Source organism: Solea senegalensis, linkage group LG4, assembly GCF_019176455.1.
Source record: "Solea senegalensis isolate Sse05_10M linkage group LG4, IFAPA_SoseM_1, whole genome shotgun sequence".
Taxonomy (NCBI): Eukaryota; Metazoa; Chordata; class Actinopteri; order Pleuronectiformes; family Soleidae; genus Solea; species Solea senegalensis.
In genome coordinates this window covers 19,753,582-19,772,722 of record NC_058024.1, presented here as the reverse complement: position 1 = coordinate 19,772,722, position 19,141 = coordinate 19,753,582, and the positions used below count along the sequence as shown (strand labels likewise).

The 19,141-nt window shown below is 42.4% G+C and overlaps 1 protein-coding gene and 1 pseudogene across 1 annotated transcript; one reads left to right on the top strand and one right to left on the bottom strand.

Annotated features, from left to right (window-relative positions):
• Window positions 1–2,190: 2,190 nt before the first annotated feature.
• Window positions 2,191–3,594, top strand: LOC122767961 (annotated as a pseudogene).
• A 2,856-nt stretch (window positions 3,595–6,450) lies between these two features.
• apcdd1l (adenomatosis polyposis coli down-regulated 1-like) lies at window positions 6,451–18,352 on the bottom strand. Its single transcript, XM_044022975.1, has 4 exons — window positions 17,835–18,352; window positions 10,260–10,443; window positions 8,154–8,673; window positions 6,451–7,988 (listed from the first exon to the last, which is right to left on the bottom strand). The coding sequence occupies exons 1-4, from the start codon at window positions 17,911–17,913 to the stop codon at window positions 7,206–7,208; spliced, it is 1,566 nt and encodes a 521-aa protein (XP_043878910.1). The 5' UTR covers window positions 17,914–18,352; the 3' UTR covers window positions 6,451–7,205.
• Window positions 18,353–19,141: the final 789 nt, after the last annotated feature.

Sequence of the window (19,141 nt, the reverse complement as noted above, 5' to 3'; positions counted from 1 at the left end):
CACCTGTTACTGCTGTCATGAGCTGACTGACAGCCACGCCCACCTCCACACGGTCCCTCTCTTATTATTTTACATTTGAAGCACATTTTTACTTTTCAGATTAATATTTACCATGTAGGTGTATACAGCAGCAGTAGTAGTAACAGTGGTGGTAGCACATTTATTTTGTCATACTTTATATAGACTTTTTTTTATTCAAATGTTCTGCTTATACTATCTAAGTAACATTTTGAATAGAAGACTTTTACATTGACACTGTATTCTGCCAAATTAACCATCTGGTAAACAAAAAACACACATAGATACGAGGAGAACATGAGAAATGAAAGCCTCTTTACGACATACATGAAGTTAGGGAACTTCACCACTAGATGCCACTAAATCTTACACACTGAACCAATAAGAAAGAAGAAAGAAGAAAAAGGAAAATAATGGGGTGTAATGTTTTTTTTTTTTTTTTTTTTAGCTCTATGAGCATGAGCTCATAACAAAAATTAGCCTTTTTTGTTTGGTATGAGATCAAGTAAGAAAGTGCAGTCGCTGCTCTGTGCAGCAGCTCTGCGGGCAAAACACACAACAATTCATGTGTACCAAAGCCAAAAAGACAAATTTCTCAATCGAAACTCATTTGTTTCTACTGAACCAGTAAACTCATGCCTGATGCTATATTTTTATGAGGCAGCTGCAGCTCATATTCTTATTTAAATAATGGGATTTTCTTAACAGGGACTGAACTTTGAATGAGTAAGATAGGTTGGATGTTACAGACACTACTGTACTGATGTCATTCCAGTCGTGTGTGTGTGTGATTTTCATGGAAAGGCAGTAGATAGGATTGTTTTTATTAACCTCTGCTATGTTTTCTATTGAGTCTCCATCCAAATGCAGCGTTGTGTCTTTCTTTTACCAGAACATTTATCACACTAAACCACCAAACTGTATGTGGTTTGGAAAATTGGTTTAGCTGAAAGGAAACTCCTCGGGACTTGTTTTGTTTTGTTTTCTTTTTACAGTCTATAGGAACATTCTTCCTAAAGTCATATTATGGTTGGGCCTTTCATATCCTCTCTCAGAGAAGCCTGCAGAAAGTCAAACAACAAACTCAAGAGTTGTATCATCAGAAAAGTCTTATTTTTTTCTCCCTCCTTTTGTCCTTAGGAGGTTTTTCATTACATCGGTTGCTGGACTGGTTTTGGAAATGATTTCTAGTGCAAAGTATTTCAATTGCTTGTTAAATGAAGACTTTTGGCTTTTGGTTTGCTCATGTATGATAATTCAGTATTTCTCAATCCTGGTCCTTGGGATGTCCCAACACACCTGATTCAAATAGTCAGCTCATCAACAAAAGCCTGGTAATGACCCACTTATTTGAATCAGGTGTGTTGGAGCAGGGAAACAGTGAAAACATGCAGGGCACTGGGTCCTGAGGACCAGGATTGAGAAACACTGATCTAATTCCTGTGTTACTTGATTTAGTACCAAAATATTAGGTCATTCAAAGTTTTATTCAATGTTTCTCAGTAGAAGAGTTTGAGAAGTAAGTGTTTTTTATCTCCTTCTTGCTGGAACTGCTTCTCACATCAGCCTGTTATAGTGACGTATAAACTTAACAAATTATTATTATTATTTTTTTTACACATTCAGAATCAGCGGAGATGGTAGGTGGATAATGTTACCATTAGGCAGAGCCAGGCTCCCTGTTACCCATGATTTTCATTCCTTTATACGAAGTCAGTCATTAAGAACACTTGAACTCACTCTGTTTTGGTGAGTTTCGCTTCACTAGATTTCAAAGGAAAGTAATGTATTCAAACTTTAACAAAGTAATTACAACATGTAAAACTGCACAAGCATACAGTTATATATATATACACCTATATATATATGTATAATATATAAACATATTCCTCTCTATACTGTATACATGTATATAAATATGAACTTGTAGAAAACTGTGTTTATCAAATGTTTAACTATGAATACAATGCCACACAGCAGTGGCTCACAACCTAAATTGTGTCTGAACCTTTGGACGAGGCCCATTTCGCAGGATAGAAAATACGTTAAATATAATAACATTGTAGTCCAAATTAGCTTCATCGTTCTACCATTATAACAGGTAATGACGCCAATTAACCCAGTGCTAACACAACACACAAATCCAGAATGTAATCATGCCTCCATCCCTCCATTGGCTCCATCCCCCACAAACTGATTGAGACCACCATGACCAAACACCATGTGCCACATCATGTTGCAGACTTGATCCTGGACTACTACGATCAGTTCAGGTTAAGAGTCTCAGCAGGAGCTGTGACATCAGCTAGAGGTTGGGATAATCACAGGCTGCACCATCTCGGTAACCTTGTTTGCCCTGGCGATGAACATGATGGTGAAGTCAGCAGAGTCTGGGTGTCGGGGGCCCCAGACCCAATCAGGGATCCACCAGCCACCAATCAGGGCCTTTATGGATGACCTAACGGTCACCACAGAGTCTGTACCAGGATGCAGGTGGATCCTGCAAGGGCTGGAAAAGCTCCTCCAGTGGGCATGGATGAGACAGAAAAGCCAGAGAAGGGCTTGGGCAAGGTGTTTGACAGCAGCCTCAAGGACTCCTCATCGGTGCAGTCTACCTGCCAGGAACTAGACACTTGGCTAAGAGCAGTTGACAGATCTGGCCTCACAGGCAAGTTTAAAGCGTGGATTTACCAGCATGGTATTCTGCCAAGGATACTTTGGCCGCTACATGTCTATGAGGTCCCCATTTCCATGGTGGAGACCTTGGAGAGGAGGGTCAGGGACAAGGTGGGAGCAGGCAATGGACCGGAAAGTCACCTGGACAAACCTATGGCAGGCTGAGCCACACCGCATCACCTTCCTGATTCGGGCAGTGTACGATGTTCTGCCTAGCCCGGCGAACCTTTTCACCTGGGGAAAGGTGGAGACCCCAAATTGCTCTCTGTGCTCAGCCAGGGGAACATTGGAGCACATCCTGAGCTCCTGCCCAAAAGCTCTAGGTGAGGGCCGGTACATCTGGCGCCATAACCAGGTTCTGAAACCGATTGCAGATGCCATCAGCAAGGGTATCAGCAGCTTCAGCCAGGGCAGAACACCACCAGTGCAATAGCGTTTGTCAAGGCAGGAGTGCAGCCAAGGCCAGGACACAAGAGTGGCAGCAGGAATCCTGGCAGCTCTTAGTGGACCTGGAGAAACAGCTTCCCGCAGCACATCGTCAGCACCACTTTGTGGCCAGATATACGTCTGGTCTCAGAGGCTACCAAGAACATCCTCATCATGGAGCTGACGGTGCCATGGGAAGACTGCTTGGAGGAGGCTCATGAAAGGAAGAGGACCAAATATGATCATCTGGTCATCGGCTGTCAAAAGCAGGGCTGGAAGGCAAAGTGCATGCCCATCGAAGTAGGCTGCAGAGGATTTGTGGGGCAATCACTCCACAGAGCCCTAAGTGTACTGGGCATCACAGGAGGATCAAGGACCAGAGCCATCAAGAACATCTCCGAGGCAGTCCAGAAAGCGTAGAGATGGCTCTGGATCCGGAGAGAAGGTCCATGGGGACAAGCGAATGCTACCTAAACACAACCGTGGTGGGGTCGCCTGGAGGACGGTGTATGATGTTGTGAGACCCTAAACACCCGAGGATACCAGGTTCCATCACTGATGTTGTGTTCAGGTGCATCAGAAGATGTATTAAAGCCCACATAGACCGGAAGCTCCAATTAACGCTGCGTTTGTGTGTGTGTATCTGCGTCATTACCTCGTTTATGAAACCCTAAAGTTTCAGAACAACAGTTCAGCCACTGCTGAGAAAATAGTGTTGTATTGTTTTCCTGGGCTCTGCGAAGCGGATCGGCACTTCCTTAATTTGATGTCGTCATCAAAAATCCTCACCACTCCTCTCACTACCGTAGCGTCTCCTGGTGCGGGCACTAGTCCGGGCACATCCGGTTGCGTACATTCAACCGCAGAAGAAGAAGAAGAACTACTCTTGTTGTAGCTGCTGAGATGCAGAGCATCCACCGTGCCAGAGGGGGAGCTGTGTATCTGAGAGCTGGCCTATCTATTACGTCACTTCCAGGTACCTGGCCAATCACAGGACAGTGGGAAAGCTCTCGTTGGCTGGCCAATCACAACACAGTCCACATTCTAGGGGTGTGGTTTTGGTCTGAAACAGCTCGGCTGATGAGAGCGTCAGTGAGGAGATATTTTGATCGGCTCGTTTGCAGCGATTAGGAGGTTTTTAATCATGAAAACAAGTTAATATATGTAAGTAGACCTCCATAACTAACATATGTGTGTGATACAAGCATTCTATGTCACCTTTAATGAACTGCCTGCATTTGGATGTATTGAAATAAACCAGTGGGCCTGATTATTAACAGATTGGCCCTGCACTGCCCTCTGCCCTAACAGTCTCTCCATTTTTTATGGCATGCAACAGAAACTACAATGAAAAAATGTGCTACCCCCGATGCTCGGCTCAGTTATCATCACCAGCTCAAAACAAGCAGATCTATGTGGTTATTGCCGCATTCAGTATAGATTCAACAACGATTTATCCAGGTTCCCAGTCCATCCAATGACATGCTGCATCATATTAATGTAAAGATATATGAATGGCATATTCATCCAGCCTCATATCTTTCAGTATTTTTTGTTTCTTTTCTGTGTTGGCTTGTCAAGGTTACAAACATTCTCTGTCCAAGCCTGGAGGATGACCTCATGGGGCTATAGGCTCGCAGCTGCCATCACCATTCTCGCAGGAGTTAATAGGAACAGTATGCAGCCTCTGGAACAACCTACCTCCCTCCTCCTTTTTCCTTCCTTTTCTTTGTCCCCACAGTTCAACACCAAAGAGCCAACATAATTTTGCCTTTCTTCATTCTTTATTCATATTATTTTTACTTTTCTTGAAAACCAACTTTTAAAATGACTTCTCCCTCCTCATTTAAAAACATTGGAGAATGACGTCATGTTGCACGTCCTTAAAAGTTGATTTTTAAATCTTGTACCAGCTACAATCAATAGTTTTGTCATCTGCCAACAAATGTATACACTAAAGTATCTCTACGATTTTTAAACACTAGGGTATAAGCTCATTGTAAATTTTCCCCTGATATTTCCACCATTTTTCTTTTTTTTTTAAAGAGTTATAAGATATTAAAATTGCCTTCTATGCTTCATACATATATTTTTCTTATGCCTATTGTATAATCTCTTGGATTAGATAACTGTATCTTGACAAACACATCTTCAGCTGAGGCTTTCAGTCGCCTGTTTACACTGTAGCTGTCGTCCTGCTCGGTACGATCATTATTTATCAATATCTGTGCTATCTTTTCTTCATTTTAATAAAGGATAATTTAACTTTAATTTAATCCTTCCCCAACCTCCTCTACTTTCATTCTTTTTAGGTTAATAGCCCATAATGACAGCCCATTCTTCAAAACTAGCAAAATTATTAAAATATTATTATCAAACATATTTTTATATTTATAATATATGTATTATGTATAAAACATTTTTTTTACTTACTTGAATTTAAAATGCCCGCTGTCATTTTGTCAGTGCAGGTGTAAAGATTTTCCAAATGCATGAACTGGAGCACAACACTTCAGTTACTTCAGTCATAACACAGAAGATACGGAGCCACATACACATATAGGCCACATGCTATATATAAACATTTCTCTTTTCCCCTAACTGCTGCTCCTCTCAGCTCATTTAGTGACAGAGAAAATGGGAAATGTATTTTGCTGGCTGTTGGCTGTGCATTCTCCTGATAGGCTCTGCTGCGCATCCAATCTGATATCCTTCTGTGTGTGTTTGTACTAGTTGGAGTGTAATGTGTAATGTGTGAGCCTCATGACAGATCCTTGGCAGTGAAAATGGCCATACAGTCACCTACTATCTGGGGTTTGAATCAGACCATGGTATGAACACCAGAGAGACGTTGAAATTCAGCTGATGCTACAGCCCCAATTTTGTGTTTGGGTCTTGAAATAAAACAGCAGCTTTGGGACACACCACAAATAAACTTTAATTTTTACTTGGCTGCTCCTTCCACCGTTCGGTCCAGGGCTGAGATAACTCAACAGTGACTCAATGTCCATGATGTTTTGTGCGGACACTCATGGTTGCCCAGACGATGAATTCTTCCAACATGCTTTTTCTTTTGGCAATAACCATATGGTTAAAGTTTATGGCTCTGACTGGCGTATTTCGACTCAATGAATCTGGTAAAGACTCTAATGGCCCACAATTTTGTAGTTAGCTTTCCACTTTGGGCCAGTCTGCCGACACCAAACATTGACATTTAACATGTTAGCATACTGATGTTAGTAGTATGTAGGTCAAGCCCTGCTGTGTCTGTGTAAAGAACCTTGGCTTACAGAGCAAAGTACTTGTTTCAAAGTTGGACTTAACACAATATGTTATGAAAAGTCATTTTTAATATACATAGACAATATTCACTTCTTACATGGAGACAATACTAAAATATTAGACAGACATCTTTTTTAATCAAAACGTACGATAAAAATGGTTAAAATAAATATTCCTCTGATTAGGTTGCTGATGAAAAGACTAATGCACTCTTTTTGAAAGAGGACAGAGATAAGGCCACAAACCACACCACAGTGGGATTACACCAAAAGGGATATAGCATCTATTGGAGTGCATTTTCTACTTCTACTTCATTTTCTGCCCAGTATGTTTAAAAAAAAAGAGTTATATACAAAGTGCATTAGTCATACTGCATCATGAAGAGTCCAGTGGAGTGTGTATTTCATTCGATGTAGAAATAACTGATCCATGTTTGAGAACTGTTATATTGCTGTAGGCAAAGAGGCTTTACCCACACATGTGAAAAAGGAATGATCTGTTTTTGATTGTGGTTTTAAAGAACTATACATGTATTTAAGATATTGAAATTATGCCACTTGTATAATGTTGGTTGTTTATACACATATAACTTTTAGGTAGAAATGCAGCTGAAGTTAAGAGTCATTAAAGTGAACCTAAAGGCAGCACCTGAAAGCCAGGGATCAAACACAACAGATTTCTCTTGAGTGCCTCATGGTTTTCTTGACTATCACACATGTGGTCATCATCATATGGAAGAGGAGTGAAGAAAAGCTTCCAGAAAATGTCTGTGAAATGACTTCAGCTTGATTTTTGAACAATGTCTAATGAATGCCAGACAAGCTGCAAAGCACAGATCCAAGCAATAGTAACACCAACTGTGTAAGTCTCTCTGTTCCATTGCCTGTTACCTGGACTTGCTTACTGTTAAATCCTGACTCTGAGTGATGTGGGGGCTGGTGGTGAGGCCTTTCACCGCCACTGCAAAGCACCATGGGCGCTTGAAAGGAAGTTGGTCTCTTTTGCGGTCGATCAGGACTGGATCCATCAGTAGGCCTCTCTCCAATGAACAGCAGGGGGTGTTTCCTGTGGTCTGGCTCAAACTTGAAGAGCTCAAACTCCTTATGTGGCAGCTTGATGCCGAGTACTGTGCACCCATGTGTGGGGGTCAAATCCTGCTCCACACCAACCTCCCAGCCTCCAGCCCGACCACACTTCCCTGGCCTTGTCTCATTCAGCAGCTTGGCTGTAGGCTCCTCCATGGCTGTGATTCTCACCTGTGTGACTTTGAAGACAAACTCAGTGGCACCCAAGACTTTGGAGGACGGGTTTCCCTGAGCGTAATGGCCTGAGGCTCTCAACGTGAACATGGGTTGAGAGCAGAAAGGGTCCGAGTAGTGTCGGTAGATGCCCTCCCACACTTGTTGCTCTGGATCAAAGGAGAAGTCTCTAGTAAGGAAGAGGACAGTGGGACGCGTTTCACAGCGCTGGCTGACCCAGCGTCCAGCCAGAGAAGCAGAGGCTGCAGACCTGCGAGGCAGCACTGGGGGGCGCTGCTCTGAGGAGCGGTACACCAGAGCGCACACAGGGCAGGGGTGGATGTGATGCTGCAATAAAGAAGTGAGAGGTTAGACAGTGTGTGAGGATTAATTGGTATTATTCATTGTTCATTATCTACTGTTTAGCCAAAGGGCGAATGGCAGGGTTCACCCTGGACAGGTCGCCAGTCCATCACAGCTCCAGCATATTGGGATCACATTCAAATGTCTTACCATGGCATTCTGCAGTGGCTGTTGGTATCCTGTCGGTCTATAGTGAGTTCTCTGAGTCCAGTCGGTGTGAATATCTCCCAAAAACAGCTCCAGGATTTTCCCTCCATGGCTGTGATGCTGCATCTCCACCCGAATTAGACCCAACTCCATCATGGAGAAACCCAGTGCTGCAAGACACCCCCTCCCTGCCCGGGTGTTGTACAGTTCATACAGCTTCCCAGGCACCACTCGACCCAGAGTCAGACCCACGCAGACTGGAGGCAGCCCAGAGGCCAGTCTCTGCCTGGCTGCCACGCTGTGGACAACAATGCCCACCTTGCTCAGGTGAGGTTCAGCTTCAGTACCTCCACTGGTGATCCAGGAGGCCTGGCGCAGGCGAAGCTTACCCCAGATCAGGAGGGAGTAAGCTGGATCCCCACAGGTGCTGTCGGTGTAGTAGTGCTGCAGGGCCTGTAAGTGTCGGTTGGGGTGAAAGGTGTAGGAGCGGGTGAGGAACTCAGGACCGGGTCGAACCTCACACCTGAACACAGCAGGATAAAAAAATAGAAAAAAGCAGATCATGTTTGATAGATTGTGACAGATTGCTTTAGTTTACTTTGCCACTGTATTTAGAGCTGGATCACATGATTAACATAAGATCTTATTTAGTCCACGTAGTGAACATTCACAACTATTCTGAGCTATTAAGTTGTTATAAACCCCCTCTTCTGAAGCTAACTCCTCCCAATGCGGAGCTGTAAATACATTATCTCTGGGGGTTCTGGATCATTTTAAGTTATGTATTAGCTGACTGGACCATTATTAACTCATGACCATCAACACATTTTGTAAAGTATTTATTTGTATTATTCCAAAACACTGGTGTGACAAAGTACATTATGTTTGTCCTGTGGACTTCATCTTCTCTCAGTCTCAGTATACTGCCAATGCTGCTACTTTTATTATCTTTAGAAGACTTGGTGAAAATCATCAAAATTCTGACCACAAAAAAACACATTTGAACATTTTTTCTTATCAGCACAAGTGGTAAAATATTTTAAACAATATTGTGGAAGACCATGTAAGTGTAGTTTTGACCTTTAATGAGGCTCTGCAGTGATCAACAGGCTCTGCTCTTTTAAATATGAATGAACCCTAACAGTTGACACAGCTGACAGTATTTCAAACCTTTTTTTTTTTGCGATGGACAATGATTCAGGATCTAGATCACAGGTTTCCTTGCTGATCAGGAGCTATTGGCTGCACCTGTGTAATTCTCCCACAGCTGCAGGCAATCAGCCTGGCTGTTATATAGGCAGGTTGGAGTTTCCCTGCTCTGATGCTTTTATCTCCAGAGACTTGATATGTTCACTTGATTTTCTGTGGGGTTTTTTGTTTGTTTTGTGCGAAAGTCTGAACTGTGTTTCTTCTTTGTGTTCATCCATTTTATTCCTCCTCTGTCCAGGGACAGCCGTTTGTCTTTCTTAGTTTCTCAAACTCAGGTTTTGATCCTGAGAAGTACTAACATATTGAACTGCATATCCTCCACTCAACGAAAGAGCATATGCTCAGGTGTTTAACCAGGCCTTAGGGGTGACATCCCTTTTATCCACACACTAGTGTTACAAACAAAAGCAGTTGGGCACACATACTCCCTGTCTATCCAGCCAATATCTACTGTGTATCTAACCTGAATCCACTGACACAATTTTGCTGCCAAATATAATGATGGCTCAAGTAAAAGCCACTTCCTACAATTCCTCAAGTCCAAGGAAAAAAAGCCCTGGTCATATCTATATTGATGAAAGTCCTGGAAAATTATGACATTTCTTGCAAGGGTTTAACTGTTCAAAGAGATACCATATTTGAAAAATGAGGTAAAAACAAATTAAAGTGTCAGTGCTCCTTGGCGTTAATCCTACAAATCTCTGAAACTGTAGAAAATGTTTTTCCCTTTCAATAATATTTCCCCAATATTTTATTTCTAAAACAATCGTCCTGAAATCTTCCATTTGCTGTGACATCTGGTAACTGTGAAGATTGTCCTTCATTTCTGTATATCCTTCTGTATATGAGTTGGAGAATGACTTTAATTGTTTATGCGACTACAACTTCATGACACGTTACCTTGTTGACACCCATGTGCCGTCCAGTCTCGGGGGGACATCTGCTGTGATTCTCACTCTGTCCTGTGGGTGGCGGTTCTGACAATGGGGCACCCAGTGTAGACCTTCACTTAGGTTGGAGGAGGAAGTGAAGGAGGCTGTGGGCACCTCCCATAGTTTACTCCCAGTCCCAGCCACAAACAACACTATACAGGAAAGAAAAGTCAGAACATGGCGAGTTAATAATCACATTAGGCTGAGTTTTGGGTGGATGTGGGAAAGAGGTAAACCACAACTATTCCATTCAGAGATCATTATCTGCCTCCTTCATCACGAAAGAAAGGCAAAACATTCACATCTTCATCCTGTTAGATCTAAACACAATTCTGGTTGACTGCAGGCTGCAATTTGCTCAATTTTCCATGTAATAACTCTGAGCTATACGTAACTGTGAATCAGGACGTTGGCCTCAGTGCAGCCAGTTCTGGCTTGTCACTTCAGTCGGCCTGCAGCTGCAATGCACAGGCCTTGGTTTTACATTAGCTTTGAGGCAGAAGGTATGTGTGTGTATAGCTAAGTGAGAGTGCATGAGTGTATAGAGGTTGTACGGTAAATATACACTTGGAACATTGGGATAAATCAAACGGCAGGTCGCTGACAGCACCACCCAGCCAAGCCAAATACATCTGTTGATAATATGACTCAAAACACTGAATGGTGATGAATGTTCTCGCCTGACTTTTCCCAAGCAGTGACAGTTAAGTTAATCTAAATGAATGCATTATTCACTCTATAACATTTATTGATGTCCACATCTGGAGAGTATCTGTCTGTCACCGGTCATCACTGCACTTTGAGCCCCGTCCACACAAAACCCAGATGCGTGCGATACCGACAACAGCAGAGGTTGAACACTTGGGTCTCGTTTCAGAAAAGTGCGCCATGTTCTAATCACATTTAACACAATGAAACAACCTGTCCTCCAACTGAAGCGTAACTTATATTATGTGTGCATTATTGTGCATGCCTTTTGAAAACTATGGTTTCAGTCTCCTGATTTCCTCTTGTTTACCTCCCATACTCCACGTTCTTCTGAATATTCATTTTTACACTTAAACCTTCAGACAAGAATGTGAGGACAAGTGTTTCCACCTGTGTCCAGTCTTCGGGTTATGCTCAGCAAACAATTCTATGATTAATTATGTTTTCTGAGAGTGGTGTCAATCAAAAGAAACTCAGTTGGCAGCTGTTTTTGTGAACCAATCAATTTTTTTTCAAAATGCATTTTGATTACATCTTCCTGGGCACTCGGCCATTGTAAATGCAATATTTGACTATTTCATACATTTAAAAAAAAAACAGAAAAACAACATAAATAAACTAACTGATTTATAATGAATAAATACAATCACTGATATTGACTTTGTTCCCTCTTTTGCTGCCTCTTTTCCCCACAGCTGTCACATATTTCCTCTCACTGTCTAAGCTTTCCTGGGATGGACAGTTTTATGGTAGTAATCTCACTCCAGTTCTCTCTCTCTTGACTTTACATGCACATGGGAAGCATATCACCTGTTGAGCCTGCTGTTGAGCTGGGAGTTAGCAGTGGAAGTGTTGGCTGAGCAGATGGAGCTGGAGGAAAAATGAGGACTTTGGAGCAGAACAGTGTGTAACATTGACTTGCTGTTGGATTTGTTTTTTTGGGGTTAGAGGCTGCGAGATGGAGACTGACTAACTGGCGTTTATTAACCTTGGTAATGTCAGAGGGAGGATATTTTTCATTCCCCTCACTCTTGCGACGCTTCCCATATGCTGACCACAACCACAGACATGTGTGCAGCTTACTACCATCTTTCAACCTGGCACACACACACACACATTCATGTGGATTCTTGGAGGACACTCAGACAAAATGCGTTCTAAGCCCTTACCCTAACCTTAACCATCACCACTAAATGCCAACTATGCCAACTTAAGTTGTGAAGACCAGCCAACATTGTCCTCACAGGGTCAAAAATGTTCTAATAAAGTTGTTTTGAATCAGAATTTGTCTTAGTAGCCTACAGACATGTACCCACACACAGGTTCACGCAGCTATCCTCTTAAGGACTCTACATTGACTTCTATTCATTTGGACAGGATAAGGATGCCTTATAAGAACCTTTATTATTTGTGAGTCTGTCTGTGTGATTATATGATTAATATGACTTTTTTCCTATCTGGGACATCATTACATTACATTACATGTCATCGAAACATGTTTGCAATTGTTCCCCTCCCAGTGATGTGTTTGCTCTGTGTCACTGCTGCGGGTGAGGAACCCAGTCAGTTGGACCCAGCTGCTCTCCCACTGGAGGAATCAGAGCAGAAATACTAATCAGGATCAATAAATTTCCACTGCTCCACGCAGGTCATTCAAATTGGTCTGTTTTGTGTTATCCAGTCTTTGTAGCTGCATGAAGCAGTCACTGTATGTGATGGGGAGTCGATTTTGGCTCCCAATATTTGAATTTCTATTTTTGCCAAAGCATTTCTATAGAGTGATTCTTAAGGTCACTTGTCATTCAGCCCCCTCACTCTCTTGGATCTCATTCCAATTGGGCATATGGTTGCGTTTACTAAAAGAGTTCTCATAAAAGCAGAGCTTAGTAAAACAGAATTGCTCATTGTGGGGTTTTAAGTATTCTTCTACAAAAAGGCCTAGGCCAACCACAATTGAGGCGATGTTGTAATACGTATGATAATATCCAACCCCCATCTCAATTTGGAAGAGTTGGGGGACTATTTAAGTTGATTCATTTCCTACATTGGCTGTCAAATATCGTTAGTTTTTCCCCCTGATTTATTTATTCGCCGTGGACTCTAAAATGTCCCACTGACGCAGTCTGCACCTCCCTGTCACTGTGTAGTCCTCTGATTCAAGAAGCATAGTTCATGTACTGCTACTAATGAAACTCAGTGGAAAACTGGTTGAACCCTGATGTGTTCAGTGGCCTTCAACTTGATTGTGGACTGTGTGTAGAAATGGAGTTCACCTCGAAAACATGGTTTCAAAATGCATTTGAGTGTGTGTATATATAATATATAATATAATATATATCTATACTGTATGTATAGACTCTTATCCATCCTAGTTTTCCTCTCGCAGTGTCTAAACTCACCCACAAGGGGTCAGCACAGCAGCCCGGTGACCTGCGTGTGGTCTGGATGGGCAGTCTGTCATCACCACCACTGCCAGTGGTCTTTGCTCCGTCTAACTGATGACTGGCCAAAATAATCTCCCCGAGGCTTTGGGCTTCCATATATTCATCCTGTTTCCACACACGGACAAATATGCGCACACATGCACGCACGCACGCTCACACAAACACACTGCAGTGACTGCACACATTGATGCGCAGTAGACTGCAGAAGGGATGCCATTTATGAAAGACCTCCAGGCGTCTCTCTGTTTGTTTGTTTGCATTTGTGATTACGGTTTGGCAGCCCGTGGTCTCCTCTCTCATGTCTCATCCGCAGAGCCAAAGTCTAAAGTCTGAAAACCACGTCTTTATTTGGAGCTTTCCTGTAAAAACAAGAACCAGACCCAGGTACTTTTGATTCCGGGCTTACAGAGGGCTTGACATTTAAGTCAACCCAGTGCCCCATTCATTGGAGAGAGATGCCTTTGTCTGCTTCATCGTTTTCATGGTTGTTTCTGCTGAGGCTTTTAAGGGAGAGTTACTAAACTTGTGACAGTGGAGACAGAGGAGGTAAAAGAAAACCTGTTTTGACCTGGAGAAAATGTTGTTGGTGCACTGAGATGATGGGAAAGCCCTTTATGTTCCAACATTTTAACTACTTCCTCGTGTGGTTCCTTCTTCCCCCCATTTCTTTCAGTGTGGCGAGTGTGGCTACCACCCCCACTACGAACGGTAAAGCCACTCTCAGCTATCTTTGCTTCAGTGATGCAGGACAAACTGTCCCTGAAGTACCCGTGCCCTCCTCGCCCTCCTCGCCCACCTCTCCCCTCCCGCGATGAAACAGCTGTGATGTTTACGGCTCATTTCTCGTGGATTGATTTCAGATTCTGTGTCTGTTAGTGGTTAATGAGGTGAATGAAGTTTGTCAGGAGGATGAGGGTGAGGGAGGCAGGCAGGCAGGGTGAGGCCTCTTCATGTGCCGTAATGACAAGATTAGTGAAGTGCATGTGTTTGTTTTGTGTGTGTGTGTGAGCAGAGAATACAGTAGCTCACAGATTGCACACATTTAGTTGACTGCTGGACATTTTTCACAGTTCACACTTGGCTTTTTTTTAGGCTCGCTGAGTCACTGAGTGGTCCTACACATCTTAGATACAGGTGTTATAAGACTATCTTTTTACTTTGGCAACAAAAAAAATGTGTTCTTGCTGCCCCTCGGAGTGATTTTAATAAACTACGTATAAGGCCAGAAAACAAGGCAAATCAAACACACCCGAGAAAGTGCTTCTCCTACCATATTAATCATTTTGCTCGTTTATCTTGTGACCCCATTTAATCTGAATAAATGCCACAGGCTGAGTGAAGCCAAACTATTGTGCTGTAGTTTGCAGGGAAAAAGAGAGTAACGTTTTGGGAAAAGTCCAAATAATTTGTGTACAAGAATTGCATTGCTTCATCTCATGACTCTGTAGAAGGGTCTCTTGCCCAGGGTTTGATTACTGCTGTTACATCTGCCAATGACATTATGTTTCTGGCTGCATGTGTCTGTCTGTCTGTCTGTTTGTTTGTTTGTTTGTTTGTTTGTTTCTCTGTGAGCCGCGTAACTCCAAACGTAAAGGACTAGTTCTGATGAAAGGATGTACAGTAGGTTACGGCTCGAGTAAGAAATCATTAGATCGTGGCAGTGATCCATTCACGGACAACGTTACAGGATTTAAAAACAAAACAAAACATTTGTTATCCTTGATAGATAGGAGAGAGTACTGACACTGTGGGAAACTGAACAGCCTTGGCAGCTTTTTATGCTTTACTCTAGTAGATGGAAAAAAAAAAAAACCTTCATTGGCTCTCTGGTGGGAATTCCTCCCGTTAACATCACATATTGGCAATAATTTATCAATCACCAGACATGTAGCTGCAACCAGCTGCATGTGTCGACAGGGTCATCACACACAAACATTAGATAAATTAGAAGGTATTGACCACAGCTACAATGTATTTTTTGTTTTTCATCTCATGCAATGGAAAGATTTGACTTTATTAAAATAAAACAATAAATTTTTTTTATTTATTAATAACCACTTTTAAGTTTTTTTTTACGTCATGCTATGCCATTTTCTTGGTCTAACAAGGTTTTGTGTAGGCTTCATGTTCAGGGCAGTGACGCAGTTTTTGCTTATTCACAAAATAAGCAACAGATTAAACTTGCAAATCCTAAAACTTTTTACGTAATAACATATTACACTACAGTGTTGTGCTTCAGCATCTCTCTCTCTCTCTCTCTCTCTTCGCTCCACACTTACAGCCAAAGTCAGGCAAGGGTCAGGTTGATTTGGTAGATGTTAGAGAACATGAGATCTGTTGTGTTATTCTAACCCTCAGTCTAACCCCTTTCCCTTTTTGGGCTTTAACCTCTGTGTCTCTCCCTGACCACGACCATCCCTCTGTCCCTGGAACAGCACATGCACGTTTGCTGTTGTCTTTTCATCACAGCGTAAGCCGGTTAATCCCGCAGCCTTGTATATTTGAACAAGAGATCGAGCAGGCTTTGCCCAGTGGACGCCGCTGCCAGTTCCACTGTGGTTACTGAATTCTGGCTCCCGATCTCGAAGCAGCAGAACGTGATTGTCCTGCTACATAACATATCACATGCTCACTACGAAAGAAACCGCTGCCACATCAAGCCTACGCATCCACCTACTCCAGCATTTTCTTATCTTTTCATCCTTAATCGCTTAAACGTAACTTTCAAGCAAAACAAGCAAAGTTCTGAGCACCAGTGGATAAACAATGGCTTCCATCCTTATTCTTATATATTTTAGGAGTGGATTCCTCGTTATGAGCACTTGGCATTATGATATCTGCTCATGGGAATCAATCAATCCAAGATAGCGGACAAGGGAAGTTGATGGTCCATTGATGTTGTGGAGCTGCGTTTACATCGGTTTCACCTTAATCCAAAAAAACCTTTTGTTAGGAGGTGTTTTAACAGATCCAGTCGGTGTCTGTTACACATCATTTGGATGGTTTCCATGTTTTGAAATAGACTGTTGTGGACCGCAGCAGGAATGCTGCAGCCAAGGTTTAATTTAAATTAACATAATCTGGGATTGGACCAGAGTTTAAGTTTGGTTTAAATCTCGACTGACCCACAAGGGGAAATGTGTCTGTTCACCAGAACTTATCCAAACATTTATTCTGTGCAGCAGATCAGTCCATTTCTATCTTGAAACAGATAGAATGAGATGCACTGTTTGTAGCTTTAACGTTAGATTTTTGCGTTCAAGTTTTTTCTTTTAAGTCTAGCTCAATATGGAGTAAATTTTATGGAGTGATATAATGGAGAAAGAAAGCTTTTTTTTTTCCTTTTACAGAAAATAACCATTACACCCGTCAACATTCATCTGCAGAAACACATTTATTATACAAACATTTCCACTGTGATACCTTTGAAAACAATCCCAAATCTGTTTTCAGCTTTGTTTACTGTCCATCAGGGGCTCGGCCTCCCCTGTCTCTTTTCCTACACTGAATCATTGCACAGATGCTGTATCAATCTACCAGTATGAAAATACAGCAGCTATTTAATAGTATGAGGTGAGGTGGTTGACTCTATGTCACCTCCCCAACCCATCCCATCACCCTAACCAGCCCTGATGGCCAAGCAGCTGTGCTTGTGCTATCACAGCCATGGCGGATGGACAACAGCCTAAAGTAGAGTCAGTAATGGTCGTCTCCTGTTATTCTAACGATTAACATAATGGCAACATTAGTTCCAGGGCCACGCTTCCCTGCTCCGAGGGTTCCATTGTTTAAAGGCAGAGCTCCTTTTCAAAAACGGCACTGGCCACTGCTTTGAAGACGCTCAGAGGAGCAGAGGGCAAACACAGGCTGGGTTCATTCACACATGTCTAACGTCAGCGCAGGTTGTGTTTTTATTTGATTTGATTTTTTTTTACATGCCGATCCACATGTTGAGGTTTGCAAATTGTTTAAATTGTGACAAATGACATAATAACTTCCTGATAATCATGGGTCTGTCTCTTATAATCTCTTCCTTTTTGTCTCTGCACTCTGCCATGTGTTCTTTTTCAGTAAATTCCCAACAGTTTTGTCACATGAGAGCATTTATCTCATTGTTTTCACACGTGAAAATCTTTGCAGTACTTTAGGGAAAATCTGTGTTATTCACAATCCAATTTATTTATTTTTTTCCTCAGTTTTGCGCGGGAAGTTAAACCGTTTCCTCCTGACATGTGGTGTGACAAACTCTGAATACACACTACAGTGTAGTATAGTATAGTATAGCACCAGCTCACTGAACGTGTTGATTCATTGAAGGAATAAAAACAAACTATTCAAATAGCTGTTTAGGGAGGACACACTGCCCTCCTGTAGACAGTGGCTGCACTCACCTTGCCACAGCAGCCACGCTCCCTTCAACAGGTGACTGAAAAGTCCATTTGACATGTTTCCTGCTTCCGCACACTTCATTCACACGCTCTGCTTTGAAAACAAACTTTGATCCCTGGGAAATCCAAGAAACAGAGAGGCTACTTCAGGCAGGATATCACCGTGACAGGAAGTCATATATAAAATGTCCAGTAATCCCTCAGATGAAACTATGGTCTCCTGTTCACTGAGCTGGGTCTGTTTCTTTTTCTTCTTCTTCTTCTCCGTCTACCTCCACTTCTTGGCTCTCATGATCTGATAAAAAAGAATGTCCTCAGTTGGTGCCACTTGCTTCATGGAACTTCTCCACACTGGTGCTTCCCTTTACTTGCTAAGAAGAAGACTAAATGCTCTCTCTCTCTCTCCCTCTCTCTCTCTCTCGAGTTCTCTCCACCCCCTCACCTCTCTCTCAATCTCAATCACACACTGCTGGTTCACTTCTGTGCAGCGCTGTGGCTCTGTTCCACTTGATGCATGTGCATCGAGTATTTTGTGTGTGTGTGTGTGCAGTCTGGTCTGGCTCCTAGGAGCTGAGGGAACAGAGAGAGAGAGGGAGAGAAGGATGGAGGGAGGGCAGAGGTGGAGAAAGTGTGTGTGTGTGTGGAGGGGCGTTTGGGCTCTAAACTTCTTAAAGTAAAGGCTCTGGGGAGCTTTTAGAGCATGGAGCAAAAGGGCAGCAGTAAATAGGAATCAGCACTGCAGCCACGAAATAAAACATATTTCTCACTTACTGTACTTTTAGTGGTATCTAGCCATGTCGACGGGGATTGGGGGGTTTGGGGGGTGTTATCACCCCAGTTTTAAAATATTACTCCTGCCACGACCTCAACCCCATGGAGTTAAAAACAATGAATAATCCAAATACAGCCACAAATCTGGGCACACAAAGAAATCCAAATATTTGCACATATATATAAAATAAGACATTTCCTTGTTACTGACGGACAAACTTTATCCAGCAAAGCCTTTATGCAACTTGTTTTTACACAGATGCAAAAAGTGATGGAGATCCATTTTAATTAACATTTTCTAATGAACGCGAGTCCTTCCTAAAAGAGAGAATTCAGCATTCCGACGTTTGTATTTGGTGTTTTGCTGTTAGAATCACATGAAACTATTTTCCTTTTGCTCATCACTTCCTACAAACAATTCGGACAAACGAACATTTCTGACTAATTGGGTCTGTGGAAAATTTGGGATCTCCTCTAATATTGAGAAAAGTTCTTGTGGCGTGAATGTTTGCGATGTGTCTAAATGTTCCAGTTGCTCT